This window comes from Malaya genurostris, chromosome 2 (genome assembly GCF_030247185.1).
Source record: "Malaya genurostris strain Urasoe2022 chromosome 2, Malgen_1.1, whole genome shotgun sequence".
NCBI classification, from domain to species: Eukaryota; Metazoa; Arthropoda; class Insecta; order Diptera; family Culicidae; genus Malaya; species Malaya genurostris.
The window spans coordinates 312,842,025-312,861,917 of NC_080571.1; the positions used below are offsets into that span (position 1 = coordinate 312,842,025).

The following is a 19,893-nucleotide window of genomic DNA, read 5'->3' on the forward strand; positions in this document are numbered from 1 at the left end:
TCAATTCTTGCTTAATCGCTAAGACTATTTAGTAGATTGAGTTCTTTTTACACTTAAACTTATCACTAATCCTCTGTATCTTGTTGTCTTGTCTGTCCTTCTTTTCGCTGTAAGTATTCTTGTTTATGAAACAATTTCACTAAGTTTTATTTGAGAAGAGTTCTTTTGCTTGAAATATTGTACAACATACTGGTTTTAGCAGTTATAGATGGGTACCGAGTTTTAGCCAAGAACAAATGAAAAGATTTGCTGGATACAACAATCGGTTCGTAACTTTCGAAGTTAACTTGGGTATACATATTTACAACTTTGTTTAGAGTGATAATCCATTTTTCTGGAGATTGATAACTGATGATGGTCATGCTTTTTAGTAGTGCATGAAGATTAAAATGGCACGTTGGTTATGTTGCATTATTTTACGAGACTGGTTTCGGTTGCCTAAAACTTCGTTTGCTTTGATTAACCAATTTCAACAGCAGCTTTTCGTACATGTTTTTCTATGAATAATTTCGATTTGTCCGTTTTATGTTCAACAAAATTAAAGAAGTTTGGGTTTAGGTTAGAGCGAATAAAAAAGATGTCGATTTTCACGCTAGTGTAAACTTTTCGTTTTGCGTTTAGGATGTTTTGAATATCAAAACAAACAGGATTTGCTGAGAAAAAAAAACCATCACCATCGTATCGGAAAAAGTGCTTGAAATGAACAAACACGGGAAACCTCATATCGTCCAGCACGTTTCAAGATAATGTTCAAAGTTCCGGTACAATTTTTGGTTCCATACCTCGATAACTGAACAATCGTGCGGCTCCATCAAATCAAAATTGTAATGGAGTTGTAAAATATCCCCTCCCGGTGTAAATTCAACTATGGATGTATTCGGTTTTCCACGACGGGTCATTTCAGTCCTTGGTCGGTGCCATTGTTTTGTTTTGTTTTTCTTTTGTTTGCCTACAGAACGGTGTACCCATCATCATTGCTATCGTTCTCCGGGTCGTTCAAATCGGGATTGGTAAGCGTGGAGGTGCCCGTTAATGGTGACGATAATTTATCGTTATCATCGTCATTATTGCCAGAACCGGATCCGGTTCCTCCCATACCGCCGCCGAGCGTGTTCATCTGGTGATGAAACGATGAATGGTGACCACCGTGACCGCCCTGCTGGTGCTGCTGATGGTGAGCAGAGAGATGATTGTGGCCTTGTTGTTGTTGTTGCTGCTGCTGCTGATGGTGATGATTATGTGGATTATTGTTATTATCGTTAAGTGTGGTATCGGTATTTGGTTCGATTTTATTAAGATTATTGTTTAAATTATTCATAATTGAGCTTCTTGCCATTAGGACCGATTCGGCGGATTTGATCAGATTGTTATTACTGCCGGTATTGGTGGAGGAGTTGGGCGGACCGTTATTGTTGATGGCATTGTTTGAGTTACGCATCGGATTAAAATCAGCTAGATTGTCCCCGTTGTCCATTGCGGATAGATTGCCGGAAGCACCTGCGCCATTAGGGCCACCGCTGTTGAAATGATTGACATACATGGCAGCTGCGGCTGCGGCGGCGGCGGCTGCAGCAGCTGCGGATGATGGCTGATGAAGATTCATGAATGACAACGAACCGCCACCCCCGTTGGCCATTGATGAGGCGGCGGTGGTGGTGTTGGTCGACCCGTTGGCCGTTGCTGTCGGTGATGATGTGGCCGGTGGGTGCTGCTGAGGTGTGTATAAATCAGCTCCATTGCTGCCACTTAGATTAAATATTTCCTTTTTCATCTGTTGATTGGATGCCGATGTGGCAATTCCGGATGCTGTCTGGTGGGGTTGCATGTGATGTTGCTGCTGCTGTTGCTGTTGCTGTTGGCCGGTGTAGTCATAGCAGGGTTTTAGAAGACCACCAGGATTCGGATAATTGAACTGATTGAATTTGGCGGCATGGGGATGGGCGGCAAAGTTTTGTTGCATTTGATGAGCGGCACCCGGTGGTATGACACTATCCGGATGCTGCAACAGTTGCTGATAATTGCGTGCCGCGGCTGCTGCGACGTGGTTCGGATAATCGTCGATATTGCTTAACTTTCTCATCAAACCCATCTCTTTGCCGTACAGATGACTGTAGAGTGACTGTTCGGCAGCAGTCGCCGGTCCTACATTGTTCGGTCCGTTGCCAGTCGAACTGTTACCGGCACTGTTCATATGGTTCGTCTGGATCGGGGGTAGTGGCGAGGAGTTCAGACGAGCTAGAGCCAGGTTCCGCTGTGCGGTCAGCTCCAGATCGTCCAGCAGGGCAACTGGTGTCGTCGCAGCAGTCCTAGCGCTGGGCGTCTCGTCGATTCCCAACGGTGGACGTTTCACCTTGGGCGGACGACCCAGCCGAGGGCCATCTCAGTCTCGCGATCGCCTCGGTCGTCCGACCTTGCCCTTGCGCAACGGTGGGTTCGCCTGGGCGTTCGAACTCTTCACCAGCTTGTGCCAGTCCTGTTCGCACACTAAACTGCCCCCCAGCATGTAGTAGCGGTCACCTTGCACCAGCCGACAGCCGCACTTGGAACACTGGAAACATTTCAGGTGGAACACGTGCAGTTGAGGCGCTCCCTGGCCGTTATTGTTGTTGTTACCCGCCCCGTTCTGGTTGTTGGCGTTGTTCAGGTTATTGTTTATCGTGGTGTGCGAGGTGGTACGCATCACGAACTCGTTGGCGGGTATCGTCTGATGGCAGGCTGAACAGGCTCCGGAGCCGAATAATCTGAAAATAAATAAAAGAAAAACGTTAATTGATTTCATGTAGGAATAGAAGCAAACAAAATTGATTATATTGAAATGCTCAGAAATTCAAAAAGATCTATATTTGACACTATAACACTAAATCGAAACCAGGTTTTCCAGTTTTGATGTATTTGAAAATTGTTCTAAATGTCATTCAAAATGTAGAGCTATTATCAATAAGCAGTTATTCATTGCATTAGACTAATACTTTTATAAAACAAAATAGCAAAAGCTTATAAATGCAGTGTTCAGCACAATAGCAGCATAAAAAATGAAAATGAAAAAATTATTACTTTTTCTATGACAAGAGAATACTTTTTGTAAGAACTTTCTCTTGTCCTCTTCAGTTTTGTCATTGTAATAAGGCCCGTACCCAGTATTTGGTTTCGGGAGGGACCCAGAATGAAAAAATAATGTTACTGAAGATTGTTTAAGTAGATAATTTCCGGTGCGTCATTTACCGGCGTTTGTAACAAACACCTTAAACTTTTACACTGAAACTATCATTATTAGCTATTTAAATAAAATTTGTGACTATGACTGAGAGAAGGTTATTGTATTACATTTCTTAACGTTTACTGTCATGCCATTTCAATCCCACAAATTTAAGACCTTCTAAATGTTCATTTCTAGAGCACAAAAACCCACAAGACTTGTGATGGATTTTGAGAAGTGGTCCGAAATAGATCCCTTACTTCGATTGGCCGAGAACGGAAAGCATCTTTTTATGTCATATTAGTTGGTGGCCTTATAAACTTACTTTAGCTATACAGGTTTCGGTATCAGGTTCCGGAAGTAGCGGTCTAAAATTCTAAAATGAATCACATCGATTTCTCAGAGATGACTTTAGATGTGGAAACAGATAACAGTTCGATCCTTTGAGCAAGGTAGATGGCAAGTAATTGAATCAATAAACCGTTGATTTTAACTATGGCAGCGATGCTCATGTAAGGCCCTTTCACAGTGATTTCGGTATTTAATCAATTTAGTACTCCAAAAGTATATTTATTTATCTGACGTATAATAACGGATGCAGCCATACATGTACTCGAAGTGAACTTGCGCTCGTCTTTTTAATTCCTAATTAAGTATGTGCGAGATCCAGCGGCAGGATATCTTTTTAATTTGCAGAATTTTGCTCAACAATTAAGTGTCTTATTATTATTAACATTTATTTTTCCCCGTATTAGTTTTGACACTGTTTGCTTCGTATCAAACATTTTGTTTTGTTTCTGATTCCGGGAGGGGCCAGGGTCCCTCTGGGTACTTGCCTGATTGTAATATCAAACAAAGAGTAAAATATTTAAGGAAGATAATTTCTCTGAGAGTTGTTATTTCAACATTCAGATCTTATAAACATTTCTATTATCTAATTCTCAAGTTTTTTATTTGAAGGTTTTTTGTTTGAAGGAGAGGTGCAAAAACAAATATTGATGTTGAATAGGTTTCAACGAATTAAAAAAAAAACAATTTTTGTAATTTTTTTTAGAGCTATCGTTCAACAAAATAAATTCAAAATTTTTTATCAAGCATCATTCAGTCGAGCAGCATTTTATAATTTTTAGTGGAAACGAAAAATAGTGAAAAATAAGTCGGTGAAGAAGTATTTTCGAGAACGTGTTTTAGAAATTATTAGAAACCAAAAAATCAAAGCAACATAGTTATAGAAGATGTTTTTCCAGATCCCAAAATTTTTATTTAATATATTTTTGAATTTTTGGTTGTTGTTTAGAGTCAAAACTGTGATTTTCGATGAAAAACTCGCCATTTTGTAACTGTAAAACCTCAACAAAGTAACAAAAAACGAAAAGAAAAACGTTGGAGTTCGTTTCTTTATACGTAGAAGGTGTGTGCAAAATTTCGAAATAATTCGTGGAGTAGATTTTAAATGACGATGGACACGGATTTTTAAAATGTGCTTTCGATAAAAATGCGTTTAAGTTCAATCGAAGGAAACAATTTGTTTGTCTAGGGAAAGCGTAGGTTTGAATACTTTCGAAAAAACGTATTTTTTCTTGTCATTTTGTTATGATAAAACATTTGAAACATGTTATGTCAAATTTTCATGTCAATTTAAGCAGAACTCTCGGGCTCCGCTCGCAGTATGAGATAAGAAAAGATAAAGGCCCATAACATCCAATAAGATTGAAAATTTGACAAAATATGCCTGAAATGTTTTACAATAGGAAAATTCAAAGAAAAAATAAACCTCGATGCAATATCCTAAAAGTGTTACATAATTAATGTAAACCTTGCGTCTGCTTAGCGGTTTAAATTGAACTGCTACTGATATTAAAAGTGTTTAGATTTCTTGGTTAAAATGAGTTATTCATAAATAAACACTCGATCGTTGTGTTGAAACAGAAGATCAAGTTCCACAAAATTAATACCAAGACTTTGCTTCTTTGGTAGCAGTTATGCTAGACATATTGAATTATGAGAGATAGCTCGGACTACAAGTCGGTTACCATTGAAACTTTTTTGCAAACGTCCTACCGATTTGTAGTCTTCAATGGTTTGTTTCCTCGTTAAATTTGCTTAGAAAATAATATAATAGTTGAATGGTTAAGCTACTTCTTAGCGCCCTCTACAAAAATTGTTTCGTAGATGTCAATTTTTTTTTGTATTGAATAGCATACAAAATTCGAACCGCAGGTACGAAAATGTAGCTTCGCCAATCGAGCTCAAACATTGCACAGTTTTTACAGGAATCAAATAGAACTCGAACAGTTGACAGAAAATGGATTCCAAATTTTATCTTACTCCAGTGACCAGAAAAAATAAGTCCATCTCTAGTGACCAGAAAAAAAAATTCGGATCGGCGCCTCGGTCCACTTAAAAATTAAATTAACAAATTAAAGTCAATGTATACAAACCTATCGTGCACTAGTAGTTCCAATTGAAACACATTGCACTAAGGAGTCGAAGACGATTTTTTTTAATTCGATTCGAATAACACCTGTTTAATCTAGCTCAGATTAGTTCAAGTCACTTCCCACGGTCATCGATCCATATCCTAGTCATTTATTTATTTCATTTATTTGTGCTTTTAGTGTAGAATATCCGTCCCCGTTTTCGACTATTCGAAATGTTACAATCTACTTGACGAACAATTTTATCGTCGTTGTAAGTAAACAATTTGTATGCAATTGTAACTAATTTATGTATGAACAATTTTTAGTTGCCCTGAAGAAGAATGATAATTCCTTCGAAACGTCGACCTTTAATGAAAAATAAATATTTTATGGACCCGGTGAAGGACCATGATTAGGTTAAAACTGGGTATAAATAAACGTTTGAAAAAATATTTTTTAAAGCAAAATCTATCTTTCAATAAATTACAACAAAAGTGGTCGTACCGTCTTTATCAGTTAATTTTCGTTCTTCCAAATATATAAATATATAGTTTACAGTTTTAGGAGCTCATCGTGATTTTCACGTTGTTGGTTTGGTGTCAGTTGTTCATGACCTAATTCCGCTTAGTTGTCACGTCTCTGACAAACATTGATTGGTTACAAACAAATGCCAGATTTAAAGTTATTTAAAGTTACTGTTCGCTAATATTAGCATTAAATTATTTTCTTTAATTCAGTGAAACGATCCAGATTTTTGGACTTCTAAACTCAGCGACAGGTTAGTTCTAATGATTGAAATTGAGAATATTTTGTTTTAGAATTTGAGATTTTGGAAATATAAAGATTTCAGAATTCAAATATTCCATTAGTTCAAAATAATGTATGATTTGATAGTTCAACGTTTAATTCAATGTAATTGGAGTGCATTTTTTGTTACAATGGTAGATGTTTCAACCTCAAGGTCAATCTTTCTCGGGGAATTAGAATTAGAACCGAGATGATTAAGATGCGTGGAAGGCACTAACATATCCATCACGCTATACCCGTTCTCTGGAATGCTTTTCTTTTTCGAAGTAGCTGGAATGTTGCTGGTGTTTTCGTGTTTAGTGTTCACCATTTTATATCAAAAATATCTCTAAAAATAATTTTCTGAAATGATTATGTTTTAAAGCAGCCCATCAAAACTTTTCAGTATCAACGTCTTTTGGTTTTCCATTCTCCAGTCTTTCTGGCAGCTGACAAACGTTATTCGAACATTTGTATTACATCGATTCGGTCACATTCAACAATTACACAAATTTAGCATGCGAGTTGGGCGTATTTTCGCGATGCGTGAGAAAAATTGTTCAAGTTGATGAACTGACGAAATCAAAATAGCGCGGAAGTTGAAGAACATAATATCCAAAAGATGATTCGAGGTATTTCAAGCAAAGTTTTTCGGTTTATCGAAGCCACAGACTAAACTATTTTATTACATCAAAAAGGTTGCAATCCACTTTCCTGTGCGGGTCCTATAAACGGTCATCCATAATGTGATTGCTTATTTACTTCCACGATTCTCGGAGCTACGTAGAAAGCTGTCATTTATCGCAACGGGTTCCGAAGCGCTTCAAATCTGTTGTTCTGTGCATTTATGCGAAAAGACCCGAAATCATTGAGCTCAGCGAAAGTTTATTAAATTTAAAAGTCGAAGAAATTCGTTGAGAAGTTAGTTGTAAGGCTACTAGGTCATAAAAGAAGTTGATGACTTTTCTGAACGTGAGAAAATAGAAGTGAATTTTAGGAAATGAATTTATACGGCTAATATTGCGGGAAAACCCTCAACCTTCTTTTTTGCCCCTACGCGATGCTCAAATAATTTTACATGCTCAAAAATTTCGCATAGCACAAGCCATACGGAAAAATGTTCGAGCAGGATGAAAAAAACATAAGGATCACGATTGGTGGGAAATAATTTTCTCGGGGTAAGTAACGATGGTTCGAGTGAAGCGTGCCTGGTTGGGAAACAGTATCGCTAAAAGTGAATGTTTGAGGTATCTTTCTAAAATGGGAATTTGATCGCTTGGAGATTAAAACGGAGAGTTTGAATGCGACAACAGTCGAAAATTTCGAATGATTATGATTGTATCCTCTGGACAAAGAATTAAGACTTTTGTCGGGTTTAAATGTTTTGTCTAGGAGTAGGAATAGTGGCTCCGTTTATCTTTGTAATATCATCAAGCAGCACAGGTATCCGGTTTGTCTTAAGCGCACATGAAATTTATCAACATTTTTTTTTTAGTCTTCGAGTGATTCTGATAACGGCCAGAAAGCTGTGACTTGTTTTCGTTCGGCACTTCACTAAACGGTGCAAAATGTAAGTGTTTTGTAAATAGCATTAACTTTACGTCTGCTTAGCGGTTGATGTTAAACCGTGAGGTGGCATTAGCAAATAAATATAAACTACTAATGCTCTGATGAGTCGAGATGACACGTAAAATGTCTGATCATCAAGTATTTTAATGTTTGCTGTTGTTGGTGTAGTTTTTTTTTTGATTAGTTAATGCATTGTGTTTTTCACGTAGAAAGAACAAACCACAGGCCGAAATGTCACCTATTTTCAATCGGTTTTTGTATTTTATTTTCTGAACCATTCGCAGAGCTGTAGTTTTTGGTTCTTTTGAGAGTTCTAAAAGACTATTCTCATTTTGATAACAAGAGTTTAAACACAAAACTTCTCATATTTACTCTCATCTTTATGTTATGGATATGTTCAATTTGATTTGAAATCAGTGTGCCCTCCACCAAGATTGTCTTAAAAAACTACAAGGATCAGCCCCATGGGGTTGTTCGAGCCATTGATGTGGAACAAGGCAACCAAAATTTCTAATGATCTACAATCAAACAGTTCAATCAATCGTCACACTTTTGAATCCGCAATTGCACGAGAGTCTGTCTAGATTGATCTTGATTAGGAACAGACACCGAACATTGTTTGTTTTATAGCCGACGAAATTACACCAATATCCCAAATGTATGCAATTATACCTTTGTACATACTTGCGATACGATTTGGGTATTTAAGCTTCTCTTCGCCAAGCTTGTGTTCATGTTTTGTATGCAAGCATTTATTTTTATAGCATTAAGTTTCTCTAGCATTCTGCGATTTCGGTAAAAGCGATAAACTTTTTCTGATTATCAATCGAATTCATGTTATATAAATTAGAAATAAATCTTAAGCACTCAAAATTTACTCGGGTAGTTGTCAATTTCTCAGGCGAAATGACATTGCATGGAATTTCATCCGAGCTTGTATGACACAAGATCAGAGCATACCAATTAAAGCTTCAAATAGTTTTATGGCATTTTTTGTCTTACTGTCTAGCAACAACCTACCTCTAGGATGCTACGCGTAGGACTGAAACGTTAGCTATAATTTCGCTTCTATTTATGAATTCACGTGCTTCGCTTTTGCATCGATTGACTAATCAGAGCGATGCTTTCCCTTTGATATATCGCTTACTCCTTCAAAACCGTCGTCTACGGCAGGGAAATCCGATATGCCGGAGATTTTCAGCAGACAAAATAAGACACTACTCGCTACCAATCAAAATTCTAATCATATATAATTGAAAATATGTAGCTTGATACATTCAAATCGAATCTTAGAAATATTTCCAATTAAATAATGAAATAATGTTAACAAATGATACAAAATAGACCGAACCGTAAGTGTTTGAAACCTGACCACATTTCTACGTGTATTTTTCCTTGAGTTTTTGATTTGCACCCTTATATAGAAAATTAAGATGTGTTCCACATTAAAAGCCCCATACAGTTTTTAACGAAGCCAGTTAAATGATGCTATCGTGGCGTGCATAGTTTTCGTTAACTGACTGCAGAAAGCCTGTAGTCGAAATCGTAAGAACTTCCATAGCATATGAAGGAAAATTTCGCTTAATTGGGTGGTTTAGAGCTTTCAGCAAGCATGTTCTAATGGTTCTGCACCAGCAGTCCGGGCCAATTGATTTTAGTCCAAATTAGACAAATCCTGGTAAACTTTTTCCTCAACCGGCAACTGCACCATTACGCTCCATTTGCAATGAACAATGATCTCGCACCCGGTACCCAGAAAATCCTCAGCACATACACACACACATCCACGCGCGGATACCAATCCCAGCAGCCTGGAAATCGTAATCTTTTACGATAATGGCAAAACTTACTCAATGCCACCGGCAAGCCGATAGTTCCGTTCCGTATTAATTAGCCAAATGAGCTCATGGAGGCCGACCAAGCGGGCAGACCGCGCGCACCGTTATCCGAGAGCAAAACAGCAAGCTTATCGAAGTTAATTTTTTTCGCAAATAATTGCCCCTACGTGCAGAGAACACCCCCAAGAAAATCCTTTTTCACTCGGTCGTCTGTGTCGTCTTTCTTCCAGCAGTAGCAAAAGCTATAATTGAGTCATTGTTTGCCTCTAATTATGCATGCTCCTATACAAACAGACGGGCCACTTACCTTCCTTACCCCTCCCCCCCCCCACAGAGACCCTCAAACCGACCAAAGTGTGAAAGTTAAATTTAATTCCCTTCCGTATAAGCTGGGGGTTGACAGTGTCCTAGAAGAAAACACCCCGATCCCAACGGTCGGAAGGAGAGCTTTGTGTCTTCGTCGGTTTCACCCTCATTAGCAGCATTCTATAGTTTCAAGTTTAAATAAACAGCCAGCAACGGAGCGAACGGTTCGGTGGCATTCGCAACCCTCAAACAACCTCCCCCCACCCATTCCACTGCTAGAATGGGACGATCCATTTTCGTCCATTTAGCATCGTGGATGCTCCATTATTCACACATATTCGCAAACACACACATGAGCCACCTACTCTAAGCACCTAACCCATTCGTCGAATCATGCGAAACTGTTTGGCAGCTGTTAACATTAATTACGTCAATGTTGGGGGAACGCAGGTGAATTTCCTGATGGCCTGGTCCGTACAATAGTTTTGGATGAGGGAGGATGGGGTGCGGGTGGTGATCCGCAACTCATCAACGTCGATTACGATGAAAAGGACGTCCTTTCCGGTCCTTCCTACGGTGCAGTACAATTTGATGAAGCGCCGATGCCTGCGAAGGATGAGATCTCTTCACCGAGCGTGGTACTAGCAGAACATTGATGGGTGGTTGACGATAATAGGGAAGTGGCAAGAAACTGTGCACAGGATACCCATAGCTATCGATAAGGCTCACACCCCCGTGTACCTGCGCTCCGAGCGGCAAGCTGTACACTATCGAATATCCGATCGGGAAGGAAAGGCACACTCCAAACGAGTGTCTCTCTCTCTCTCTCTCCTTCTATCTCGCTCGTACTGTCTCTCTAGCTTGGCCGTGTGTATGTCATGTTTCCGCTGGATGATAATTAATTTGTTAATTAATTAATTAATTAGATAAGTTAATTAAAGGAGTGCGATAGTCGTTCGCTCCAGGCTACAATAACTGGCTGCGAGCAAGACGTGGTGTGTAAGCTGAGCATATACATTTTTATAATTGCTTCCGTACTTGAGAGACGCGTCGTGGAAATTTGCGTCGCCGTTGTTGGCTTGTGTCATGAGTGGCGACGGGGTGATAATAATCCAACCGAGGAAATGATGAGTGCTTAGGAAAATATGGTGCAGATTTGACTAGCTGAGCTCAAGAATGCATTTGTTGTAGTAGTAACTTTTTTATGTCGTTTATTTATACCCGATTTCACTCTAGTTGCGGTCGTTCGCCTGTAGCTCAATTCATTTTTTTTGGTCAACTTTCCAAATAAACTTGACAATAGGCAATATTGAAATGAACCTTTGTTAAAGCTCAATTACTCGACCAACAGACTGAGAGAACTTAATCTCTAAATGTGAAAAGTGAAAAGATGATAGTTCTCATTCAACGAGGAAAAGGTTTCAGTTTACACACATCTAATGTTTTCTAATGTTTGCAATGGCAAAATAGTTATGCAGTGTTAGCCTAGTAGAGTAGATTTTGTATTATCACTGCGGTTCAGGTGAAATAACCACTAGCAGCTCGACTTGGACAGTGTACTGAAAAATGCTAATTGTCGTAAATTCATTATTACTTTTAAATTTGATCAGTATCTAACGAAGAAAACAGATTGGAAAATGACATGCAAATGCAACTATGTAATGAAAATCGCAAAAATGTTACCGCAGAGACGGGACTCGAACCCGTAGCTAGTTCCTATCGGAGGAAAATCGTTTGTGGAATCGGAGGAAAATCGTTTGCATGTGGAACACATGAAGAAACAGCCTAATTGACTAGAAGAACCAAGCATGCTTCGCTTTACTTGGCCGCAACATATCGCATCGTAAGTCTCTGTACTAACTTTTTCGCGGTTAAGGGGTTCGAAACGAAGCCGATTAATCTAGGAATAGAGAAAATAATTTCATTTCGACAAATCAACAAACATTCAATAGTACATATAGTTCAGTAGTAACAAAAAAAATTGTAGATTTTCCAGTAAAATATAGTGAAATTATTAGTTTTCATCGACATCGATTGAAAATCACTTCTATGGAACTCATTGATTATTATGATAAAAATTTGAGATTTGAAAGGAACTGATCCCATTCAATCCAGGCTAACTCAAATGCTTTACTGAATGAAGATACTTCATTCAGAGTGATGAATTGAATGTCAAATCGCTGTGGCAAGATTTATTTTAAAAGAAAGGAACTCTTTCAACGAGCTTCTCGAATATGCTTGTATAGATGTTTGCAGGTGAATTTTTTTCGTAAAATTATTAATTTCCATGCTATTCCATTTGATTCCAAGTCAAGAGTTGATCATCTCGATTAGTAAAACATTTATAATTCAATTACTCAATATACCAAAAACTAACATTCACTGAGTATTTGAAACAACTGGTATCCCGGTACTTTACTCTTGAAAATTGGTTGATAACTTGTAAACTTTCCAGACATTTTTAAAACATTATATAGTTTCACATTTTCATGGATGTTCATTTTGTTCTCAAAAACAAGACAGACGAGCCTTTTCATAAGAATTTTTGAAAGAATTCACATAACCGAGAGAAAAAAATATGAAAATGGAAATGTGTAATTTTTTAATTACACCGACTATTTCAATAATATGATTTGAGGATCTTTTTGCAATAATTAACCAGGCAACTATTTCAAATGTACATTATTGATTTAATGGTAATAATAATTTCCGAAAAGAGTTTTCACCCCCTAATTTATGCTGGGTACACATAACCAATTTCATATGAAATTACGTTTCGTCTTAGACTCATCAGTGCGTAGCAGTTTATGTTGAACTGCTACCTCCGACCTGACGATTCAACATAAACCACTAGGCAGACGTAAAGGTAACGCTATTTGCAAAACACTTTTTTGATATTACACCTAAAAGTAATGTCAAAACTGACATCCCGAGCGAAACGAGTCTCGGTTTGCTTGCGTCAGGTCGGAGGTAGCAGTTCAACATAAACTGCTACGCACTGATGAGTCTAAGACGAAACGTTATTTCAAGTGAAATAATCTCCGGTTTTGTAGATTTTGATGATAGGTTTGCTCATTTCATTAGACAAACTGTTCCACTATGAAAATTGTTATAATTGAGCACAAGTAGCTTTGGGATTTTGTTGAGAAAATGATTTGTACACCCAAACCTCCTTTTACAAACCTTATATATGTATGTATGTATGCTTACACACTCACTCGTCTGCATATATGTGTAAATATTTATACATATAAATTATCGCTTTTACTTCACCAATATTTATATGTATTAAGAAATACAAATATTTGCACACATGTGTACGTATATTAATACATATATACATATATAAGTTACGTAAATGGAGGTTTGGGTGTATATGTAGCAATTCTATGACAAAACTTTATATAATTCCTCCAGGCCCGTGCGCAGGAATCGTTCAAGGAGGGGAGGGGGGAGGGTCAAGGGAGGGATCAAAGAGGGTGGGGATTCAAGAAAGTTAGGGGGGATCAAAAGTTGGGGAAGGAGCAAAAATTTGAAAGAAACGTGAAGTTATTTGCTCTTTTATATAAAAAGTATTTAATTGTTCATAGAACTTACTGTTGAAAAATCTTTCATGGGGGGTTAAAACCTCCAAACCCCAAGTAATTAGATGACACTAAGCCCACCGGGACAACGATGGTGGTTTTAGATTAAAAATTAAAACTAAGAAGGAGAGATTGGTAAATGAGAGTTGGCGAACGAACGAAACGGAGTTAGATCTGGCATGTTCATCTAATTAGTGATCGAAAAAGATGGTGGAAGACGGAGAAAATATGAGGGCAAGCAAACCGACATATAAATCTAACTAGTGTTTGAAAATATGGTACAAGAACGATGTAGAGAGGAGAAGAGGAGCTACAAAAGGATTAGTTTCAACGAGCGAACTACGTAATCAACGTGATTCTTGAAACCCGATTTGTGATCTAGAATAACACCAAAGTCCTTTACCGAGTATTCACGTTTGAGGACATTTTGCAAGAAATGATAGTCGTATGTAATTATTGAACATTTTCGCGAGAAAGATATTACGGAACATTTGGAGGCGCTTAGTACCATCCCGTTATTGTGGCACCATTTGGCGAATGTGTCAAGCTGAGCTTGCAGAAAACGTGCATCTTCTAGTTCCTTTATAAGATTATATAACAGTTCGGCTGAAAAGTTCGTATCGTTTAATAGAAACACACATTTTTTTGCCAAAATTCGTTTTTATTATTCAACATAATTGCCATCAGCGATTATAGCGATCTTCCAACTTTTCGATACCATTTTTGTAGTACGATTTGTCCTTTGCCTCAAAATAGGCCTCAGTTTCAGCGATTACCTCTTCATTGCTTCTAAATTTTTTACCAGCGAGCATTCTCTTGAGGTCTGAGAACAGGAAAAAGTCACTGGGGGCCAAATCTGGAGAATACGGTGGATGAGGGAGCAATTCGAAGCCCAATTCGTTCAATTTCAGCATGGTTTTCATCGACTTGTGACACGGTGCATTGTCTTGATGAAACAAAACTTTTTTCTTCTTCAAATGAGGCCGTTTTTTTGAAATTTCGTCCTTTAAACGCTCTAATAACGCTATATAATAGTCACTGTTGATGGTTTTTTCCTTTTCAAGGTAGTCGATGAAAATTATACCATGCGAATCCCAAAATACAGACGCCATAACCTTACCGGCCGATTGTTGAGTCTTTCCACGCTTTGGGTTTGGTTCATCGCGTGCAGTCCACTCAACTGACTGTCGATTGGACTCCGGAGTGAAGTGATGGAGTCATGTTTCGTCCATTGTTATATATCGACGAAAAAAATCGGTTTTATTTCGATATAACAGCTCCAAACACTGCTCAGAATCATCAATTCGTTGTTGTTTTTGATCGATTGTGAGCTCATGCGGCACCCATTTTGCACAAAGCTTTCTCATATTCAAATATTCGTGAATAATATGTCCAACACGTTCCTTTGATATCTTTACGGTGTCAGCTATCTCGATCAACTTCACTTTACGGTCATTGAAAATCATTTTGTGGATTTTTTTCACGTTTTCATCGGTAACAGCCTCTTTTGGACGTCTCCGGTGCTCATATGACCAGTACGAAATTTTGCAAACCACTTACGAATTGTTGCTTCGCCCGGTGCAGAGTCTGGATAACACTCATCAAGCCATTTTTTGGTATCGGCGGCACTTTTTTTCATCAAAAAGTAGTGTTTCATCAACACACGAAATTCCTTTTTTTTCCATTTTTTTCACAATAACAAAAGTAGCTTCACTCAAAATGCAATATCTCACAAACTAATAATCAGACAGCTGTCAAATTTATACACGTATCTTTTGAAGGTTGGTACTAACTGAAAATGGTATGGATTTAATTCTAGTGGCGCCCTCTCATAGAAACGATACGAACTTTTCGGCCGATCTGTTAGTTTGAAGTAATCAGCAAATGATAGTTTGAAACATTTCACGAAGAAGTTGCGATCATTGAGGTAGAGTAAAAATATGAACGGCCCTAAATGACTTCCATGAGGTACTCCAGAGCTAACAGTAAGAGGAACTGTTGTGCAGTTTCCTATTTTCACCGACATCTCGCGACCAGTAAGATATGAATGCATCCAATCCAGTAAAGTGCCCCTAAAACCCAGTCTGTCGAGTTCGGCAATTGTTTTTTATTCAATAGTATAATATATTTTTAGGCACACTGCTTAAGCTTTAAATCGGCAATTGTTATTTGATGATTAATTTCATCAAATGCCGCTGAGAAATCAGTGTAGGTTGCATCAACCTGTAGATGCGATTGTAGAGATCGGATGATAAAAGATGTATGAGCTACAAGATTATACATCTGAAAACATGAGCTTTTTTGTAAAGCCAGTTTGAAGTCAAATTAGTCTTCTCGACCATGCTTAAGAAATGGTTTGCTGTGCTAAAGATGTGTGCAAAGTGTTTTCCAAAATGAAAAATGGATGATTTTTGTTCGTTTCATGAAATTTCGCATGCATTCAAATTCTGTCATAATTTACAGGAGGTGTATTCGTAGTTGATAGAGAATAAAATATCTGATTAAACTTTTAAACTCTGGAAAGTAAGCCGGAAAAATGGCATCCAAAAATAAGTAGAAATTTCTCTAAGAAAAACACCAAAAAAGTACATTTTTGAAAAGCAGGATTCAACTAGCAGCTTTCCTGTTTTCTTTTCGTATTTTGTATTTTTTTTTGAAAAGGTATCCATACTACAGTTAGAGGTAATTGTGGCAAAAATAATGCTTTTCAAGAGTGACAATAATATCTTATTGTTTTTGAATATTTTTATTTTGACAGTATTCAAAGAGCAAAGGTAAAACTAAGGGATATTTCCCAAAGAGAGAAGCGAATGAGTTTCGTCAATCTGGAAACAATATTTTGTCTTAAGATAAAATGATTGAATAAGACGACGAACCAGCGAAATTCGAACTTGCTAATCATCTTCAGTCCGTGGAACTGCTTTACCATTGAGTTATCGTGTAGATGTGGAGAGACTACATCACAAAATTCAACCATTTAACCTGACTTTAAAACAGCACCGTACGCGAAAATATACTGGAAAAAGACTGATGAAGGGAATAGCAAACATGATCATATTTCGTATGAATACCGATTTGAAATTTTTGTGTACCAAAAATAAAAGCAGGAATAAGACATAAGAGAGTTAAATTTTCTTCCACAAAGCTGAATAATTAGGCATTTAAAAAAATGCATTACCAATTACCAGTGTACAGCAGCTTTCACCATACAGTTTCAATAATTAGGAGGGAATAACTTTGCAACATATCATTCTACTAAGGTTGTAAATATTCGAATGACATTTTATTTACACTTAGAAATTATAAATTGCCAAGAACCAAACATCTGACAAAGAAAACTATTTATTTTGAAAGTATTAAAGGAAAGCGAACCAACTCAATGAGGGAAAGCCTAAAATAACCCATCACCAATCGAATTACCGAATTTAATTTCCATAACAATCACAATTGTCCAGCACCCCAACGCCACCGTCGTCTAATTAGACAGGATTCGGGATCGCATTTTGCCCACCGAACCCACGGTTCCCGATCATCAAATTCACTGGAATGTACCACATTTGCAATTCATTCTTTGGTTTGTTTGGCGTGTACTTGCAAATTAATGATCTGTGGGCAAACTACGAAAATACAATCCTAAAAATATTCCCGGCCGCTGGGGAGGCTCCATGTCAGGGCCCAATTTTACGGCTGTGAGCTTTCATCGTTTCAAATATCGTTTGCGCCACGCTTAGCAACCGTCCACCAGGTCCCCGTCCCGTTTGATCATCCGTAGATTCCAGTCCCGAAGTGTACTGCCAATAATAATTGAATTGGTTGCCCGAGTTCGTTTTCATTTCGTTATAGGTAAATTAATTAATACAGAACATTTTGAATAATTCATAGCAGAGTGAGCATTGAATTTATTGTAATAATTACTTGCCTGCCTATCGAGCGCCGATTGAGCCCCGCGTCCAACTTTCCTCCCGGGAGCCTCATCCGTCACTCGATATTGGCACAAACTGTACCGGCTTTGCCCCCTTTTTCTCTCCCCTCCCCCCCCCCCCCCCCCTCCAAGCAATGGATCCTTTCATCTCTGGTCGGCGTGCGGTACAACAGCTCGCAATCAATCGACAACCAGGAGCCACTTCACATACGCTCACACAAACGCATGTGAGTAAGGGTGGCACACTCATCGTTACGATCATTAGCATTGCCATGGTCCTCCCTCTTCAGCATCATCATCTAATCACTGCTCTGATACAAATGAGCGCACATCAGTTTTATGGTTGTCTGAAAATTATTCCCCCCAATCCGGCCGGCAGCGGCTAAGTGGGAGACTACACTCAACCCTAATGAATTCCTGCCCGGTCGGACTACTGCTTGACTGCGTGCGTACATGAGTGTGTGTGTGTGTATGTGCGTGTATTTGTGCGGGTAATTCTGCCGACCAGAGAGCTTACAAGCCGACGAAGCGACAATCTGGCTTCGGCATCAACCTCACCTACATAATATATGCGATAACAGGAATGGGAAAGTGTTGGGCCGACCGATTATGTTTCTATTGCTTTGTTCCCCACCCCTGGATGTAAACGAACGAAATGGATAGGAAGTTGTTCAAAGCGCATCGGAGGCTGTGCGAGAGCGAGCGAGACAGCGAGTGGGGGAAAAACCTTTTTACTCTGATTGGAAGGTAAGTGGTACCTGGAAACCTACAACCTACCGAACAAGTTGAATTGAAAACCCATTTCCCAGCAACGGTTCTACCGTTTGTCCGTCCGCCCGTCCGTCCGTACGAGCAATCAAGCACGGGGACATCAATATTGACCACTTTATTTTAACAGATATTCATTATCACTTGCTGGGACGAACATATTGCTCCGAGAGATTTATGTAAGTAGAACGACTGATCTCAACAAACAAACGATGAATTGATAAGCCCGAGTATGGAGGATTCAGTAACTACCTTTACTACGATGAAGGCTAGACAGCAAAGCACAAGTTTGGTTCTGCCTTGAGACAATGATGGTAAGGCCGAATTCTTCAACCTTAGCATAGTAACACTTTTGAAACACTATCAAATAATAACAACAATGGTCTTAGATTGACTTTCGCTTCTCGAAACAGAAGCTCAAAACACATAATTTTTCTATGGTATCTCGAGTAAGACTGTATCCTTAGTCTTGTATCGATTGTTGTCAACGACTCTCTTGATGAAATTTTCCAAAGAAACCGTTTGATTTCTGTGTTCTTTAAAAAATCGTTCAGAGAAAGTATTTAACAGAACTAAAAGGTGAACACCAAATTATTGCAACACAAATAATTAACCATTATATATTAAAAATTTATGTGTCATTTATGTATAGCTATATTATGTATGAAACCACATTTTCAAGGCAGTTCTATACCTGTATTTAGATCTGTTTGCATACATGCTCGAAAGTATTTACTATCAAATGAAAGAAACAGATTTTTTTTTTCATTTGCTCCAATGTTAGATGAAGCAGTTTAAAAATGATCTGTTTTTGAACTAGTTTTGCTCATAACTTCGGTTCAGAAAACGCTACCTGAATGCGCTAGTCATCACAAAATTGGTTTTAACTAACTCTAAAAGATATTCAAAGACACCAAAAACGAGAAGTGAAAAATAAGAAAGCTAGAGCAAAAAATCTGATTTTTTTAGGAACACCCTAAGTTAAAATAGCTGTAACACTAAAACCGTTAGAGATACTACAATAGTGTTTTCGACAAAGTTGCTTTCCTACAATTTTGTCAAAGGGTGTAGTCCTCTATCTCAACACATACGGAAAATAATTTTTTGATCACCCTAATAATAAGAACCACCCTAATACCATAGGCTTTAAAATATGGCTTATCTTTCACTGATCATTTGTTCTGAAGACATCATAGCTCTAAAGTATAAGCTAATACTTTGTCCCCCTAAATTGCCACAAATGTTTTTGTCCCCCTAAATTGTGGATCCGGACCGCTGTGCATTGGAATTTTAGGTAAACCGTAAAAAAATAAACAATTGATTGTACAGCATAAACAATTGATTCACAATTAGATATATGAGTTACAATACATTTTATTGTATCTTGACAATTTTTTTTCATTTCCAACGATTCAATATATTGTTTCTACGATTCTACAATTGAATTTATTGTACACGTGCTGTTTGAAACAATATGCAAACTGTACATTTTATTGTTTTCCAA

The 19,893-nt window shown here is 38.0% G+C and overlaps 2 protein-coding genes across 7 annotated transcripts in view; both read right to left on the minus strand.

The window, feature by feature from the left end:
* Positions 1-949: 949 nt before the first annotated feature.
* LOC131429307 (putative uncharacterized protein DDB_G0286901) lies at positions 950-2,379 on the minus strand. The gene is made up of 2 exons (XM_058593370.1): positions 2,351-2,379; positions 950-2,306 (listed from the first exon to the last, which is right to left on the minus strand). Exons 1-2 carry the CDS (start codon positions 2,377-2,379, stop codon positions 950-952), a joined length of 1,386 nt encoding a protein of 461 aa, XP_058449353.1.
* Positions 2,376-19,893, minus strand: part of LOC131431138 (LIM domain transcription factor LMO4) — a 726,034-nt gene continuing 708,516 nt past the window's right edge. For all 6 annotated transcript variants that reach the window (XM_058596655.1, XM_058596660.1, XM_058596656.1 and 3 more), the window contains one exon: positions 2,376-2,741. In XM_058596655.1, the coding sequence (XP_058452638.1) occupies positions 2,381-2,741 (361 nt within the window). In that variant the 3' untranslated portion in view covers positions 2,376-2,380. The remainder of the gene's footprint in view (positions 2,742-19,893) is intronic.

Excerpts from the sequence above, each read along its gene's own strand:
- LOC131429307 (XM_058593370.1), bottom strand. The coding sequence starts at position 2,379 with ATGGCCCTCGGCTGGGTCGTCCGCCCAAG. Across the intron at positions 2,307-2,350 it reads GGCTGGGTCGTCCGCCCAAG|GACTGCTGCGACGACACCAG; the intron begins GTGAAACGTCCA and ends GCCCAGCGCTAG.